We start from the raw sequence: 18,154 nt of genomic DNA, 5'->3' as shown, positions 1-18,154 counted from the left end.
ACATACTGTGGTTGTTTAGTCAGGGAATAGATTTAAAGGAACTCGGTTACTGGGAACCAGGGCTCTTCCCAGTGTGTATCTGTTGCCATATGTGCCTTGAATTGGTCAGGATGAAGACTAAGCTACAGCAATCTAAGCTACAGCAATCATGTAGCAAAGAGAGCCAGCAGCACAATGGCTTAAAGAACAAAGTGCATTTCTGCCTCATGTGACAAGCCCAATATCAGTGGCCTGGGCCAGCGGGGCAGCTCTGCTCCACACCATCTTCAGAGAACTTGGTTCTTTTCGTTTTGTTGATCTGCCGTCCTTGGTGCAGTGGTTTTCAAACTTTCTGGTTTCAGGACCGCTTTACGCTGGTAACAATCATACAGGACTTTAAAGAGCTTTTGTTTTTGTTAGTCATGTCTATCGATACTAATTGTATTAGAAATTAAAACTGGTAAATTTTTAAAGCATTATGAATTTAATTAAAGTAACAACAAGAAATCATTACATGGTAACAAATAACATTTTAAGAAAAATAACTGTATTTTCTAAAACAAAATTTAGAGATTTTTGTGATAATCTCTAATTATGATTTAGTAGATGAGAGCTGGGTTCTCATTCCTGCTTCTACATTCAGTCTGTCACAGGTGTGTGTGTGTGTGTGTGTGTGTCTGTGTGTCTGTGTGGTTAATTTATATGGTGAATATCTGGCCTCACAAAGATATGAAATTGTAAAAGGTAGAAATTTCTTAATAGTGTTTTCCAGAAAACTGTAGATTTTCTTCTTTGATATGATGCCAAAACTCAAGTCATTTCTTTAATGTCAGTGAACTTCTTGTACTTGGTTACATTAACCTCCATTGGTTACTCTTTCCCTTTCATCCATGTATGATTATTTAACATCATGCATTGGTCATTTGGAAAGTATTGGTTCACTGAGTTATACAGATCTTACAAGTGTTGACACGTTATTATAAATATCAAAAGCAAAAACACAGAAGCATACTTGTCATTGTTTTCACTAATCTCCTCTGAAAAGTTTTTAACAAATGGGAAGCTATTAGGCATATAGTAGCCTATATGTATTTTCCAAAATACTAATTTTTGCTTGAAAGCTTGAATTTTATCACTGGCAGCAAATACTATCATTTGAGTTTCTTGAAGTCACAGGCTCACTTTGTTCATTTTCAAGAAAGTGTCTACAAATACTCAATTCAGAATAAAAGCCATTGTGAAGAAAAATAAACAGCCAAGTTTTCATTCACATTTCATTCTTCTAAGTTCAGTGTTCTGTTTTTTCATATCTCCCCCACCTTCGTATTATTGTTTCTCTCCGTCCTGAATAAATGTTAAAGGTGGGAGTGAGAAGACCTTTGTATACAGGACAGGTACACTTGTATCACCAGCCCTCTGTTCCTGGTGGGGCTAGTAGCCTCTAGGAGGTTGTGTGGCCCCAGGAGGCCAACAAAATAGCACCTGGAAGACTGATCAGGAGACAGTGAGGTGGAGATGACAAGCCAGATACAAGGTGCCGGAGTAGTTAAGGCATGGAGATGGGAATTAATGGAACACACACAGCAAGGTGCTTGGTCTGAAGAGAGCAGACGCTGCTTATTGGGAAGAGTGGACTTAGGTTGGCTGTCCACTGTGACCAGGTAAGACTAACAGGAACATGGACAACCAGGCAGAGGCATTTTACCTTCTGAGTTGGAAATGACGAGAAGGCATTTAAGGGTTATTTTTTTTTAATCCTCCGGAGAATAATGCAAGGAAAGGGATGATTAGGAAAAAATGATGTTGGAAATATGACATGGTTCCTGAAAGATAAGGAATTGAAGTTCTTCTTCCGTCTCCTCCATTCACCATCTTCTGCTTGTCCTTCTGGCCTCAACTACTATGGCGCCACTAGTGGAGCTGTCCCCTCCCACCTCTCCCTTCAAGACTGGGCTGGGTATCTTTTTATATCTACTCCTCTGTGTCCTGTGTTTACCTCTGCTATAACTTGTCATTATTATTTTTTTTTAATAATTCTTTATTTTATTTATTTTATTTTTGGCTGTGTTGGGTCTTCGTTTCTGTGCGAGGGCTTTCTCCAGTTGCAGCGAGCAGGGGCCACTCTTCATCGCAGTGCACGGGCCTCTCACTATTGCGGCCTCTCTTGTTGCGGAGCACAGGCTCCAGACGCGCAGGCTCAGTAGTTGTGGCTCACGGGCCTAGTTGCTCCGCGGCATGTGGGATCTTCCCAGACCAGGGCTCGAACCCGTGTCCCCTGCATTGGCAGGTGGATTCTTAACCATTGTGCCACCAGGGAAGCCCAACTTGTCATTATTTTGATTACCCAGGAGATGGTAAGTTCCTGGAGGATGGAGAACTTGTCCGTTGTATCTTCATGCCTAGCAGAGTGTCTGATTTATGGTAGCCACTCAATACTTGAAAGAGCAAGTGAATGAGGAAGGTGCAATAATATTAGCACAAAGATATTAGGATGTAGGCAAGTTGGTTTAGAAGTGGTAAGAAAGAGGTTGATAAGGATCTTCAGAATGAGAGTAGGTGGGGTGGGTGGCAAAATGATTGATCATCACTGTAATTAGTGCAAAGTTTATTCTGTATTATTTTTTCATCTTATTATTTTCCCCTTTCCACTTTCTCTTAATGGAGAATTTAGAATTAAATTATTGATGATTGGTTTATACTTGAAATATCACTGTCAACTTGTAAATATTCTGAAGGCAGCTATTTCATGTACTAGCTTTTAGTTTAAAATTAATTAGAATTATTGAATAATTTGAGGATTGTAATAATTAATACCATTAATGTTATTTGTGAATATAGAGCAAATGTGTGTTTTTTTTAATCAGACCTATTAAAAGTACATGGACTTAGCTTCTTTTTACTATTCGAATAAGACCTGTTCATTGTAGAAAATTATAGCTACAATTACTTTGTGTAATTTAATATTAAAATATAAACATGTTTTTAAAAAGTAAAAATCATCCAAGATAATCATTACTCAGAGATAAACACTAATTAGCTTTTGGTAAATATCCTGCCAGGCATATTTCGTGTGTGTGTGTGTATGTGTGTCTAAATATATATCTACTTTAAACATAAGGCACACTGTATATTCTACTTGTAACTTGATTTTAACTGAAAATATGAATATGCTGGTTACGTCCCCTTAGCCCATCTGATATTAGCATGGCTGTAGTGTACAGTTCCATGCACTTTTGACAGTGTCCCACATCAGATATAAGCTGTGCCACATCTTTGCTCTGCTTTCTCCAAAGCTGCAAATGCTACCTAGACACAGGAACGTACAACCTAGACATATGGAGGCGTTAATACTGGAACCTCACCAGTGGGGTATGAGAGTTGGTGGATAAATGCCCCAGCTCCCCATCCTGTGTTGGGACAGTTATAAGATACGTGCTCTGTAATTCTGCAGAGGTCCTCAGCGGAATTGAGGTGCAGTAACCAGCTCATTCCTGAAAACCATATTGGATTTTCTCCTTCATCCTTCTCACTTTCTCCATTTTTCCAGTTCTGTTTCCTGGAATCACCTCTCAAATAACCAGCCAGCACCCAAATCTCAGTATCTGCTCCCACAGAATCCCAATTAAGAACATGGCAGTGTTCAATATTATTGAACAATTAGATTTATTTCAATTTTTCATTACTAGAAAAGGAATTGCAGTGGAAATCCACATACAAATGTCTTTACTCTTGAGTCTAATTTTTTTTTTTTTTTACAATAAATGCTGGATTAAAGGATGTGCAGATTTTAAAGACCAAATAACTTTTTAGAAAGCTTATTCCAATTTGCAGAGTGTTGGTTTCCCTATACACTGCTAACTCCTGGTTATTAACCTCTTCAGATATTTGCCAGACCAGGTTAAAAATTCTGTCTCGTTTTAACCTGTAATTTTTACATATGTTTTTGGTCACATATTCTTTTGTTTAATGTGTTCCCTGTTTGTATCTTCTCCCCATTTTTCTGATCGGATGTTTAAATATTTAAATCAATGTTTGTGGGCTCTTTACATATTAGAGATCTTAGTCCTTTGTCATATGTCATAAATTGTTTCCTTAAATGATCTTTTGACTAATTTTGTGCTCCTTAATAGTGTCGACTTAAAGAAAAACACACAGCATAAGAGTTTTGAGGTTAAGTTTTATTCAGGGCCTTACTGAGGATTATAGCCTGGGAGATATAGCTCTGAGGAACTGCTCCAAAGAGGTGGGAGGACCCAGTTTATATATGATTTTTTTTTTTTTTTTGGCTGGGAAATACATGCTGTCAAGCATACATCTTCATAAAAGATTATTACTAATCACAAAGAATAGACATCTCAAGTTAATTATTTTAGTGTTGTATGGGAAGATGCAAGAATCTGGGGTCATTGAAATTCTTCCTGAGATATCCATCTAACTAACTATCCATGGGGTCTGTTTACTCAAAGCACAGAGTGCCTCATCCTGTTTTCATCCTGAATTCCTCTCAGGGTCGTACTGTGTCGGTGGGTGACTGCAGTGGGTCGCAATTCAGTGGGTGGTAAGCAACACCCTTTTGTTCTTCTTTGTTCACAGTAGCCACTCTAATTGGCTTCATTCCCAAATTCTGCACTGGCCTCCCTCTCCACACGTCTCTCCCCCCACCTAACCCACCCCCCCCCGTGTTGACATTCTCACCATTTTCCTTTCTCTATAGGTCTTACCACCTCATTTTCTTTCATCTTCTCTTTTCGTCACCTGGTTCCTTTATCCCTAATTTCTATTCTAAACATGGAATTAATCTGTCCATTCTGCTTTGCAGTGATTCTCACTGGCCTGGAGGAGAGTACACATCTGGATCAATAAGAGACGTGCCTTTTTAAGCTTCCTGTTCCCCAGACTCTTGAGAATCACAGCCATAGTTACTGTGAGGTATATGTGGAGTCCCTCAGCTGAGCAAAGGCAGAAAAAAGTTGAGAACCACTGGCTGGAAGGTTTTAAAAGGCATGGAAATGCCACTTAGATTTCTTTTCTCTTTGGCTGTATGATGAAGCCTACAGAGAGACCCTTTGAGCTCAGAGCCCATCTCCGAGGAACTCCTTCTATTTTCATATGCTTGGCAGATCTGCAAATTACTTTCCAAATTGATTGCTGAATGTGCTGAAGGCATATACTTGACTAGGTCCTGAGGACTAGCATCTGTTTTAAAGTCTGATCAATATGAAAAGCTGCTATCTTTATATAATGCCACGGGGTCAAGTCTAAATTACATTTGCACATCACAAGAGCTTTCAAAGCTAATGCAGATGCCAAGGGCCTCTAGGGAGGGGTCACCACTCTGCTTTGTAGATTTACAGTCACATATCTACTGACCCAGGAAAGGAGGAAAGCGTACCCCTTGTATTCTGGGGAGCGTTCTAGTCTACTCATCACTGACCAGCCGCATCTTCAGGCTGGTCAGAGACTTCTGGCTTCATTCTTTTCATCCCAAATACAATTTTTTTTTTTACATTTATATTAACATATTTCCATACAAATAACCCAAAGAAAGTTTAGTATTAGTTTTTTTTTTAATTTTTGAATTTTATTTTACTTATTTTTTTATACAGCAGGTTCTTATTAGTCCTCCATTTTACACACATCAGTGTATACATGTCAATCCCAATCGCCCAATTCAGCACACCACCATCCCCACCCCCCACGGCTTTCCCCCCTTGGTGTCCATACGTTTGTTCTCTACATCTGCGTCTCAACTTCTGCCCTGCAAACCGGTTCGTCTGTACCACCAAATACAATTTGTTGATCAGTTTTTAAACTCACAAAGCACAAAATATTTCTTTCCATTATGCGTTACTTAGCAATATGTATTAAATGAAACTGTAGATTATCATTTTGAATGGATTTGATTTATATTCATTGAAATCATACAGTTCAACATTTCTAAAAAGAACTTGCAGTGTTTATGTAATAAAATTATTAATATAGATATTACCATCAAAAAGTTACACACAAAAGGAAAAATAAGCAAAAATGTTGAGACAATCATAACTGCAGTGACTGAGCTTCAGAATTAGATCTCAGCTTCCCAAAACCATGGTAAAAAGATAATGGGGTAACAGGAAACATACGAAGCATTCACAAAGGGAAGTATTTTTCCCCCATGGGCTAAATTTAAAAGGAAAAATATCATTTGAATTTATGTATTCGAATTAGTGGTTACCTAGTGGTAACCTTTCCAGTATAAACTCATTGCAGACAAGGAAGCATTTTTCTCATGTTTATTTCTTACAGTAAATCTTCAATATAAGCCAAAGGTATAAGATTTAAGTATAACTCAGTGAAAGTGTTTTCAGAGTAGTTTCAGTGAAAGAAGTTTCAGAGTAGTTCAGGGATCTAGCTTTCTGGCATTTAAAAACATAATCCATGGCTCTATGTATTTCATACCTAAACTCTTCAGAGGCCAGTATGTCTCTTAGACTATATTCCTTCACTGTTAAGTTGTCACACCTGGGCTTTATGAAAGCCATGTAGGAGTTTGGATGGAAATAGTGAAAGATGAAAGTTTGCTTCTAAGATGCTGACTTCAGGTAAAGACCTACACATTTTTCACATTTTTGATGAGGCAACGAAATGCTTTTAATACTTTATATGATTCATGTTCTTTTGTTAAATCAAAATACTTATTAATTCAAAGTAACTACTATTCGTTCAGCTGTAGGTACCTACTGATTCTTGGGGGGAAAAAAGTTGTGTATGTATATTTATATTTCTGTTTAATCGTTTAGCACTTGCCTGGTTAACTGAGCATCCTTTTGTCTGGTCTTTTGCTTCGAACTCAATTATTCCTTTAGTTTACAGTGACATGATAAATGTCAGTGATCTGAGTTAGCCTTGATTTTTAAGACTTCATTTTTTTTTGAGCAGTTTTATGTTCATAGAAAAATCGAGGTACAGAGATTTCCCATGTACCCCGTCCCCACACATGCATATTCTCTCCCATCATCAAATCCACCACCAAAGCGGTACACTTGTCACAACTGATGAACCTACACTGACATATCATAATCACCCAAAGTTCATAGTCTACATTAAGATTCACCCTTAGTGTTATACGTTCTATGGGCTTGGACAAGGCCTTCTTGATGTCAGATGATTGCTCCATCATCATGATAGGTGGCATGGAAACTGAAAGGAACATTTGTGTTTTTTTAAACTCTTATTTTTGAGAAGTATATCAAATGGAACTTAAAAACAATAAAATAAGACCAAGCTTATCTTATTCCAGATGGTAAAGTGAAATGATCACACCTGATCTATTTTTGCTAGTTCTGTTCACTATGAAACCTCTACAGAACAGCTGATAAAAGAAGCAACCTGATAAAAAAAAAACACATTTACTGACACTTAAAAAAAAAAAAGACTTCTCTACTTTAAAAAAAAAAAATCACAGAATACATAGCACTCAAGTCTTATGCGTTTGGTCAAAAGGCAAATGAGGACTGCTCGGTGACCTCCAGCAGCACATCTGACCTCCATCCTGGTGCTGGGGTTCGGTTTGCTCAGGGTGAGAAGAGCCTCAGAAGCCTCCCCTGGGACACTGTGTTATTGATGGATGTGCTTGTGGCCAAGTTGTGTCTCACGTGATGTGTCTGGGAGCAGATGTGCATAATACTGTATAATGAAAAATCCCATTATACATTGTGATTTAAATTGAGAGCGTTAGAGGTCATTTCGTATCCACTCTGTTACTGTCTGTCTTAGTCTTGTTCAGATGTTTTGTAAGTCTTCTTAAATTGAAATTAGTCGATGTGTACCTTAAGAGCTATTAAGTAGCATTTATGGAGAGTTGTCTTACAATGCTGTGTTAGTCAGCTTGGACTGCCAAAGCAAAATGCCATAGACGACGTGGCTGAAACAACAGAAACTTACTTCTCACCGTTCAGGAGATTGGAAGTTCCAGATCAAGGTCTGGCAAGGTTCGGTTTTCAGTGAGAACTCTCCTCCTCATCACTGCAGTCCTCACGTGGCCTTTCCTCTGAGCATGTGAGGAGAGCACTCTCTCACTTCCTCTTCTTATAAAGCCACCAATCCTATCAGTTTAGGGCCCTATCCTTATGGCCTCATCTAACCTTAATTATCTCCTAAAGGCCCTGTCTCTAAATACAGTCATGTTGAGGGTTTAGGGCTTGAATATGTGAATTCAGTCCGTAGCAGGTGCTAAAACAACAAAAAAACTTGGTATAATTTCTGTTGACCAAAAAAAAAAAAAAAAAAAGAAAGTAGGAAGTAAATCTGAGGGATCTTGTGAATGACCTATAATCATAGAACTCTTTAACAGTGAGAGGCATGGCTAGCCATCTGGGACATGTGATTTCTTTTGTAGCTTAAGCAGGATTTGGAGGTCCTTTCTAACCGGAAAATTCAATATTTTTAGGTAATAGCTCAATTATTGATTCTCAGTTATGGATAAATCAATTCCAAATATCCATGATTTTCTTTCATTACTCATTCTTTGTACACCCAGAGTACCTTGGGAAGTTATAATGGAAGAATCTGGCTGGCCTGAGTTTGTGTCCCAGCTTTTCTACTTACCAGCTGGGTAGCCTTCAGTTAATTACGGTACCTCTTTGAGATTGCTTTTTGTCTATAAAATAATCATACTTACCTTGATGCATATACAGTCAGCCCTCTGTATCCGCGGATGCAAGAACCCGTGGATATAGAGAGCCGACTGTTCATGCCATTTTATATAAGGGACTTGAGCATCCTTGGATTTTGGAATCCACGGGGGGGTCCTGGAACCAATCCCCCGAGAAAACCTAGGGATGGCTCTATTAATGAGAATACAGGCTATACTACTGTGTGTGTGTGTGTGTGTGTGTGTGTGTGTGTGTGTGTGTGTGTATATATGACAACACAGTAGTTTAGATATGAGAGGATGATAGGAATTTATCTGTGTCACACATGTAATCCAGAGGTAAGCAGACCAGGGCTAGTAGGAGGCCTCCAACATCAACTTCAACAGAAACTTCCATCCCAGGGTGAAAGATGACAGCTCCAGCTCTTATTATCTCCCTCCAATGGGAATGCAGAAAGGGTGAGAACAGCTCATTCACATTTACTCTTAGGGACAGCATCCCAAAGTGGCACGTGTCAATTCTGCTCACATCTCTTCCACCAGAGCTTAGATGTGTGGTTCTAGCAAGCACAGAAGTTGGTTGAGAAGCATTGTCTCCAGCTAAATAGTGTTTTACTAACAATTTCTGCTTCAAAACTGGCTATTGTAAAGATTAGAAATAATTTATTAATTTATTCACCTAACAGTGAATTGTGAAATATTATAACAAAGTGCCTAGCAAGGTGCCTTACACCTGGTAAATACCAAGTTGGATCACCCTCCTTACTTTCCTCTAGCACCTTACTACTCAAAATGTGGTCCAGGGTCCAAGCATCACCTTGAAGCTTGTTAAAAATGTAGACTCTCAGCCCCACGCCAGACCTACGGAATCAGATCCTGCGTTTTAATAGTTTGAGGAGCCCCCACAGCAGCATATTCTTTGTCTTTTATGGTACCTGCACGCTATGTTATCTTGAGCACTTACAATGTTGCTATGAGAATTAAATGAGATACTATGTATAAAATACTGTAAAATCTGTAACGTGCTTCATATCATTATTTAACTGTATATGTCTGAGGGAGAATAAAGTGAATCTTAAGTTATTGGAATGCCAAGATTTGAGAATCATTGGATTTTTGGATTTTCCAATGTTGATAATGTCCCCTGATATTGTAATGCCATGTAAAAAAGGCATTTCTATTTTCAGAAAACGTGCTTGAATCACCTTGCACTGTCCTAGGTACAGAGCTTTTCTCTAATTATGTAGGAGGATGCTAGGCCCATCCTTCTAAAATGAGGGTTTTCAGTGTATTTTTTCATAACCATTATTCTTTCTTGACATCTAAATATTGCAGTTTTTTATGTTCTTAAACATAAAAAGATTTTGATATCAGATTTTGATATCAAATGAACGTGGAAATGATTCCTAAAAAGGTATCTGGAAAAACTGATTTAAAAAACAATAGGTTTATGGTATCAGTTGAAACTAAAGATGCTATACCTAATGCATTAAATATAAGCAGCCAATCCAGATTCGTATGTTAGTGTTGAGCTATTAGAAATTAGGAGAATCACCATTTCATGGACTTGTCTTCTCATCTGTAAATTGGGAAAGATAGTATTTGTTCTGTCTCAAAGAGTTTTGGGAGCCATAACATGAGATCCTAGAAAAATGTAGCACATAGAAGATGATATTAATATCTAGTATTGTCAAAGTAGGAAGTATATGTGAACACGCATTGTGAAATAAGTATGTGAAAGTACTTACTTAAATGTTTGGCAAACAAGCTTGCAGGCTGAGCTATGGCCTTGGTAGCCCCATCAGATTCTCAGTGTTCTTTGCTCCTGCTTCACAAATTCTCAGTGTTCTTTGCTCCTGCTTCAAGTGGGCGGGACCCATTGAGAGACAAAGACTCACCCACTGTTTCTGCAGGTCAGTCGGGTTTCCGCACGTGATACAAGCATGTCTAGGTGATGCACATCTGATGCTTCCAGGGAAAAGCCTGGGTGTTAGAAGAAAACCAAGGAGCCAAGAAGCTCACAGAGGAAGGGAAGCTCTAAATGATGGATTTTCCTGGGTCACTGGGAGTCGTACCTTTGCTCTCCCGCCTGTGACGGGAAGGATGACTGTAGTGGAAGAGATTTCTGCTGTGTCTTTAGAGGCAAGCACGCACATGCCCTGTGGGCTTGGGACTGATGCATTCAGAAAAAAGACTACGAGGCTTTTTATAGGTGTTGCATTTCATTCTGCATTCCTTCTCATTAGCATTCAGTAATGAAGGCTGAACTGTCAACTTGAGTGTCTCATCCTGGAGGGATAAACGTAAGAATCTGACATACGTTTCCCTCAGGGACTTTCAGCTAATTGTAGAGATAGTGAACAGTTTTATCAGAGAGGAAGGTAATAACTAACATTTGTACTCTAAAGTAGATGTTGCTGTGTTGTGCCCACATTTAAAAATAATGCATATATGTGTGTGTTTAAAAAGAAATCTATCTATATCTGCATGTATATCTATATTATATAGAAAAGAAAGGCCCCAAATGGGCTGTACATTAAAATGTTAATAGTGATGAGAATTCAAATTATTTTTCTTTTTATTATTTTCAGTATTTTCTATATCTTCCTCAACGGACATAGGTCGTTTATATAAGTCAGTAACCTATTAAGCTTCTGAAGCCTCTGCAGCATTTTTATACATGCTCTCTCATTTGATCCTCACAATCACCCTGTGAGGTCGGTCACTCATAAACCTCAATGTCATGGACATGAGAAATGGAGGACACAGACAGACAGACAACTCAGGCACCAAGGAAGTTAAGTGCAGAGAGATTACGTGATACGTACAGCGTAGCACAGGTAGCAAATGGCGAAAGCAGGAGAAATGGAAGGAGAATCAGGAGTGCTTGAATGAAAGGGGACTGTAAAGATCCCTGGACCTCATTAGGTTTAGGGCACGGCACGGCTTTTTACTTCAACCTGGCTCCCTAAACTGAGGCCTGGTTCAGTTTTTATCAGACTCAAAGTTAGGGTCACAGTGGCTATGTTCGGCTTTGAGACCAGACAGTCTGAGTTTGATTTCCAACTCTGGCCCTGCCTCGCTAATTAACCTGGATGGTTAATTATGGACTCAGGGCGTCAGTTTACCCATCTGTAAAATGAGGCAAATACTACTACTAGTTACTGTAATGATTAAATGAGTTCATACATGTGAGATCCTTTAAAAGTATATGGGACAATCTAAAGAGAAACAACTTTTTAATTGGTTAAATAAATAACAGCTCATGAAGGAAAACCCTCAAAAAAAAGTGTATGGTCATAGGGAGGACTCAGCAAATACTAGCAAATATCCTCTTCATCCTCATCCTCATCGGTGCAGGGCTGATGAGGACCATGGGGGGTGGAAGGATATCTCTGTGGCTTTCAGAGAGACAACTACATTATCCTACTGCAGAGGCAGCAACTTTTGATCTTACAGGGCCTGGGACAAGATACAGAGGTTAGGTCAGTACAAATATATCTGACATTAAACTCTCAATGACAGTATTATCATTTTGAGATATATAAACACAGATTGTATTAATGATAGATTATGTTTCTTAATAGTTAGAAACATACTGATGTGTATCAAATGTGTATAGATGTATACCACCAAGTGCTGATAGCTATAGATCAGGAATGCAAAAAGAATGATAAAGTTAATACAAAAATATGAGAAAGTTTGTGCTGGTATTATGGGATGGTTCAGCTCTCTATTCAAATCCATACCAACCCCTCCCTGTTTATTACAGATGTTTGGAATCTGTGTGTATACTTAGATGCTCTCTCTGATTTTACAAGGTGGTAAGGCAAGTGATTGCCGTTAAATTAAGAAAGATTGTTTTGTCTTCAAAAGACCTTGACCATGAGTCCGAGCATGGGGTGTACTGTAAGGGCTAATTCCCTCAGGCCTGGAATTAGTCAGAGCTGTCCTACTGAAATAAGAGTCCCTGCCTGCTATTGACCCCCACTCAATGTGTGAAACAATTGATTAATAATGTTGCTTTGTAAACATTGAGTTGGAGGAGTTTCAAGGAGATTTGCACCATCAGCATTGTTTATTGATAATAGATTGATGATTTGCAGCTGGTCTTGGTGAGACACTTGAAGGGCTCTGCTGTTGAGGCTGGTTACCTAGCAGGGATGTGTCTACAGGACCAGCAAAATATAAAAAAACACCAGCTAGGACTCTATCCCAGAAGTGGCTTGAAATACTGCCGGTTGAGTTTAGAAGATTACCCAGAGAGAATGTATGATGGAATCCTCATGGCTTTGCTCTCCTATTCCTAATTGTACTGAGTCCTTCCGTTCTCACACAGGTAGATTGTTGAAATCCCCAAATACTGGGGGGCCAGAACCTGTCATAAACATCTCTTCTCCCGCTTCTTTTCCAAAACATGTGAAATGTGTTTCTTTGTCATGTTTTTCAGACCCCCTGGCTGTGGAATACAAGGCACTGCTGGTACAACTACCCCTATCAGGTAAGGACACATTACCGTCTGGGTTTTTACGCATGTAAAGTACCTTTCTTAGGTCAGCGTCATGGTTTCAGGCAGGTCCCAGCAGGTTGGGCCGCCACTTTGCTTGCCTCCCCGCCGTACCCCCTGCTGCTTGATGGTGGACACAGCCTAGTGAGAGAGGTAGTTTGTGTTAGAATCAAAGCTTGAGCAGACGGAGGAAGTGTGGAAGGTGCGTTTGCTGGAAAGTAAGATACAATCGCTCCAGTAGGTGGATAATTCCCTTTCTAACAGCCAGTGTGCTTTTGGTCACTGAGCACCTGATAACAGCCCTGGCCTGTCGCGGCAGCTAGCGGGCAGAGTTCACATGAGGAACTGGAGCTGGCGTGCTGAGTTTGGTTCACTTTGTGGCTTAGGAGCAGCCTCTAAAGATGTAAATAAAGCACTGTTTCCTTGAACTCAGAAAAATGGGCTTGTCCCATTACATGTAGACAAAAATAGCATCGTTGAAAATGAGATTAAAATCATATCCCAGGCAGGGAGCATTTCAGATCCCTGCCCACAGACATACCTTTGCCTCTGTCCATGAACTCAGTGATATTAGCATGTGTTGTGGTCCCTAGCTCAGTTACTATTTGAATATCAAAGCTGGGACTGTTCTCGAAATTTCTTGCTGAAACATTTCTAGAATTTCTAGTTCATTTGGGATATATTGTTTAAGAGAAACAAATACAACCATGTATTTTAGTGATAAAATAAAGAGACAGACATTGTGATAAGCAATTTGGATTTTTGAGTTTGGGATTCTTTGGGTTGTCTTTTTAGAGGCATTTGGTCTAACAAAGTTAATGGGAGCAGGTGTGCCCTGCAACTTCTCTATTACACACAGTGTTGCAACAGGGAGTAGGGTCTGGTGTTGGCTATACCCCTCGGGTAGGTTCAAGGCTAGGGACATGTTGAAATGGGGATTCCAGTTTGCATTTCCATCTCTTTCACATAATGTATTCAAATTAAGAAAGACTAAATCAGCAACATGACATGGTCAGAGAGAGCTGAACATTCCAGGGCTATCTGATCAAGACTAAAGCAACGTTGAAAGCAATGACTTACTGTACACAATTGTAATTCACAGGCCCAACTGCTGTTTTACTATCTTAAATACTTGGAATATTGTCATCTACCCCTCTCTTTGTGCCCTGTAATGGTATACTGAGTGGAGAGGATCCTTTCCTCGTGTGTTTTGTTGACAAAGATGAATGAGGGGGACAACTGTTTTTCTTGATGTCCATGCTTAGAGTTGTTAGTTAAGTGATTGCCGACTTCTTGCGAAAGTTACTTATTATGCTGCTATTGGTTTACAAAGCATTTCAGTTTCAACCCCTTGTGTGCAGTGGTGTGGAGGTGTTCATGTAATGAGTTTCAAAGGTCTTTCATTCATTCTGGGAGAGCAAGTTGTTTCATTACAACCCAATGAAACAATTAAAAACAACTCACCAAAAATGGTTTTTTAAAACTCTGTTTTATTTTTATGGATTTATGTGCATAATAAATATTACTGACTTCCACTGCTTCCCTGAGCTTCTCCCCATTCCTGGACCTGTGAGGCAGGTGTTACCTCCATTTTCCAGTAAGTAAACGAAGGCCCTACTTAAGCTGTGGAGCGGGGACTCAAACTCAGGTTCCCTGGCTGGGCGCCTAGTCTGGTATCTCTTAGCAGCTTTCTTGTCCCCCTGATCTTTTAATAAATGTTTTTGAATTATCTTTTTTTTTTTTTTTAATATTTACAACGTACAGAACATTTTCCTAAAGAAAGCTCCAATTAAGGCAGAATTTGAAACTATGTCTCAGTGACCCATATAGTACTCCAGTTTCTTTCATTTTCCCTGGTCCCTGTGCTGTGGAATCTCACAGGAGTTGTCCAGAGTTACTCTTCCTGTGTATATGTTAGAATTTTTTTGCAGGTTGCCTAAAGGAATCTTTAGATGTCAAAGTACCATAAATGCAATTGTTAAAATGAGTGGTGAATCGGGTACCAATGCCAAATGTTCATACTGATTGACACTTTTTTGGTTGGAGGTGAAACAAAGCTAATGACACCAAGCTGTGGATTATAGGCGTCCTTCAAAGCTCCCTTATCCACAGAGAGAATGGGGCCAGAATTTGTGGAGGCGTAAGACCATGCCACTTTTCAGTACGGAGCTTGAGATGTTTGACACACAGATTTGGTTTCGTATTAATTATTAATCTTGCCTTTTTCTCCTTGATCCTCAGCCACTCACGCCTGACCTTCACTACTATTATATCCTGGAGCTGTCATTTTATTGGTCTTTAATGTTTTCCCAGTTCACTGATATCAAAAGAAAGGTAAGAGTGGGTGTGTTGTAAAGGGCTTGTAAACAGGTGTCTTTCATGGCCCTAGGCAGATGGATATAGAGTCTCAAAGGCACTCACTTCTGTTTTCACATGAGTACTGCATTAGTACGACTTCCGGCATTATTACAGAAAATTCTCTACTTTCGTTTGTGCTGTTTTATATTTTATTCCCATTGTCTCTTCACTCTCCCCCCGCCAAACCTAGTGTTCTTTTCTCCATGAAAAAATATAACAGTGAATCTTAACAGCATTAATTTCCTCTCAGTTTGATTCACAAGTCCCTTTGTTCTCCAAATTAAAGAAGAAAAATTGTATTTGTAGCTCCTGGGGAGAGAGTAAAATCTCAGTGTTCCAGCCCTACAGAATGAAGATTTCCCCAATTAAAGAGTTATCTAATGTCAAAATACATTAGGAAAACACAGCATTCCTAAGCTAACTGTGATCTGGTTTTCACCCCTCCCCTCCACTGGAGTAGCTTTTGCTGAGGGTACTCTTGACCTCTTAAGTGTTAGACCCACTCATTCTAGTTCCCATCCTACCAGCTTCTGGGCAGAATTGGCACTTCTGGCTATTCACTGTTTTTTTTTTTCCGTGAAGCTATTTTCTCCAAATTCCCATATTTGGATCATTCCTTCAAGTCATCTTTGCTGGTCTCCACCCCGGTGCCCCGTGCCCTGCATACTTGCGTGCACCAGGGTCTGGTCCTAGATTACAGGACGTCATCTCCCTGGGTGATCCAGGTTCATACCCTCCAGCACTGTCAACCATAACTTCTATACCAGTAACTCCCAAATGGTTCTCTCCTGTCCCAAATCCTCTCTGGGTCCACACTTCCACAAATCTAATCATAAGTGATAGTACTGTGTTCTTCTTGTTATTTTATCATTTAATCCTCACAACAGCCTGAAGATCCAGACTGATCACTTATTATTTATTTTCCTTTTATGAATGAGGAGACTGAACCTTACAAAGTGCTCCCGAACGAACACATCATCTTGCCCTAGTCTTGTTCTTCCTCCAGTAATCTTTATCACAGACAGTCGTGTAAGCTAGAAGTTTTCCTTCGCTCTCCTCTTTGCCACCCCTTGTACCTACTCCCTTAGTATCACTGACACGTTTAGTTTGAGTCCTCTTTACTTTGGCTTAATCTGTTAACAACAGCCTCTTAAATGGCATTCCTATCTAAATAGTCATTCTTGTCTTCCTGCCATCTAAGAGTTATGTTTCTCAAACCTTAAAGACAAAGCCAAACTACTTGGAGTGATATTCAGTGTTGTCACCATGATTCAAACCCACCTCTCTAGTTTTATCGCCCACTCTTCTCTCCCTCTTTTGACACACACATATGTCTTAGTTACAGATATCGTCTCACCATTGTTCAAACACATTTTTTTTCCATAACATCTTTGTTTTTTACAAGACCTTGCCTGTGGCTAGAATCTGCTCTATTCTCCTTCCTCCTAGACCAGACCAAGCCCCAAAGCAGTCCCTTCTTTGAAGCCTTATTCATTCCCATGGTTTTTGACCACTTCTTCCTCTGTGTTTAGTTTACCAGTGCCCAATACTTACCATATTGTACTTTTTAATGCTATGGTGACCTGCCTGTCTCCCTTCACCAGACTTGGAGTGCAAAGAGCAGGATATGTTCATCTTTGTATCTCTCGTGACTGTCAATGCACCTGCTTATGGTGGGGCTCAGTAAGTTTAGCGTGAATGAATAAATAGACTCATCAGAATGTCTTCTCCCTTACTCATGCATATCTCCCAGGCTCCTTTGCAAACAAGACTGTGCATTGTGATAGAGCGCAATACTATAACATTCCATTTCTTGGTTAGATTGGTAATCTGCCAAATTGCAAAATATCCACGTGGCAGCTGAAAAGCATTTAGGAGTCTACAGCCCTAGTACCTGCGTCGCCTCCCCCAGGTATGCTCCTGTCACTCTCCTATGGCAGTGGCTTACTTGGTTGGCAAAAGGCTGTCTTTCCTGACAGCATGGTCTTAATGTGGTATATGTCACCTGATTCTCAGAAGTGGATGGTCCCTGCAAGAGCTAAGGCTTAGGCATAGCAGATAACTCATTGACACACATAATTTGTGGTTCCCTTACTCATTGCACCAAATGCTCTGGGTCCATTTCTCAAAACGTTTAAAGATCCTTTAGTGATGATATGCCAATTAGATCTCGTCTCTCTTATATGAGGAGCCTTGTTCATTCCTGTGGTCAATACTTGTAGACTGATGGTCGCCACTGTGCCAGGCCCATTGTGCATTTTATTTATTTATTTTTGAAATCTTTAATTGTGGGAAAAATATAAAACATAAAATTTACCATCTTAACCATTTTTAAGTTTGTAGTTTAGTAGTGTTACACACATTCATGCTGTTGTGCAACCAGTTTCCAGAACCCCTTTCATCTTGTAAAACTGAAACTCTGTACCCATTAATCAACAGTTCCCCATTCCCTCCTCACCCAATCTCTACCCCTGGCAACCACCATTCTAGTTTCTGTCTCTATGAATCTGACGACTCTGCGTACCTTACTTAAGTGGAGTCACACCGTATGTGCCCTTTTGTGACTGACGTATTTCACTTAGCATACTGTCTTATTCATCGTGTTGTAGCATGTGTCAGAATTTCCTTCCTTTTTAAGGCTGAAGAATACAGATTGTATTTTCTTTTGAGGAGCA

The 18,154-nt window shown here is 39.6% G+C and overlaps 1 protein-coding gene across 3 annotated transcripts in view; it reads left to right on the top strand.

The window, feature by feature from the left end:
* The window catches only part of CERS6 (ceramide synthase 6), a 313,957-nt gene that overhangs the window by 219,366 nt on the left and 76,437 nt on the right, over nt 1-18,154 (top strand). For all 3 annotated transcript variants that reach the window (XM_082396858.1, XM_082396856.1, XM_082396857.1), the window contains exons 5-6: nt 13,065-13,115; nt 15,363-15,455. In XM_082396858.1, coding sequence (XP_082252984.1) covers nt 13,065-13,115; nt 15,363-15,455 — 144 coding nt within the window. The remainder of the gene's footprint in view (nt 1-13,064; nt 13,116-15,362; nt 15,456-18,154) is intronic.

The sequence above is a fragment of the Balaenoptera borealis genome, assembly GCF_965194805.1.
Source record: "Balaenoptera borealis genome assembly, chromosome: 6".
NCBI lineage: Eukaryota > Metazoa > Chordata > Mammalia > Artiodactyla > Balaenopteridae > Balaenoptera > Balaenoptera borealis.
The sequence above is the reverse complement of the archived record's forward strand: the minus strand, read 5'-3'. Positions and strand labels throughout refer to the sequence as shown.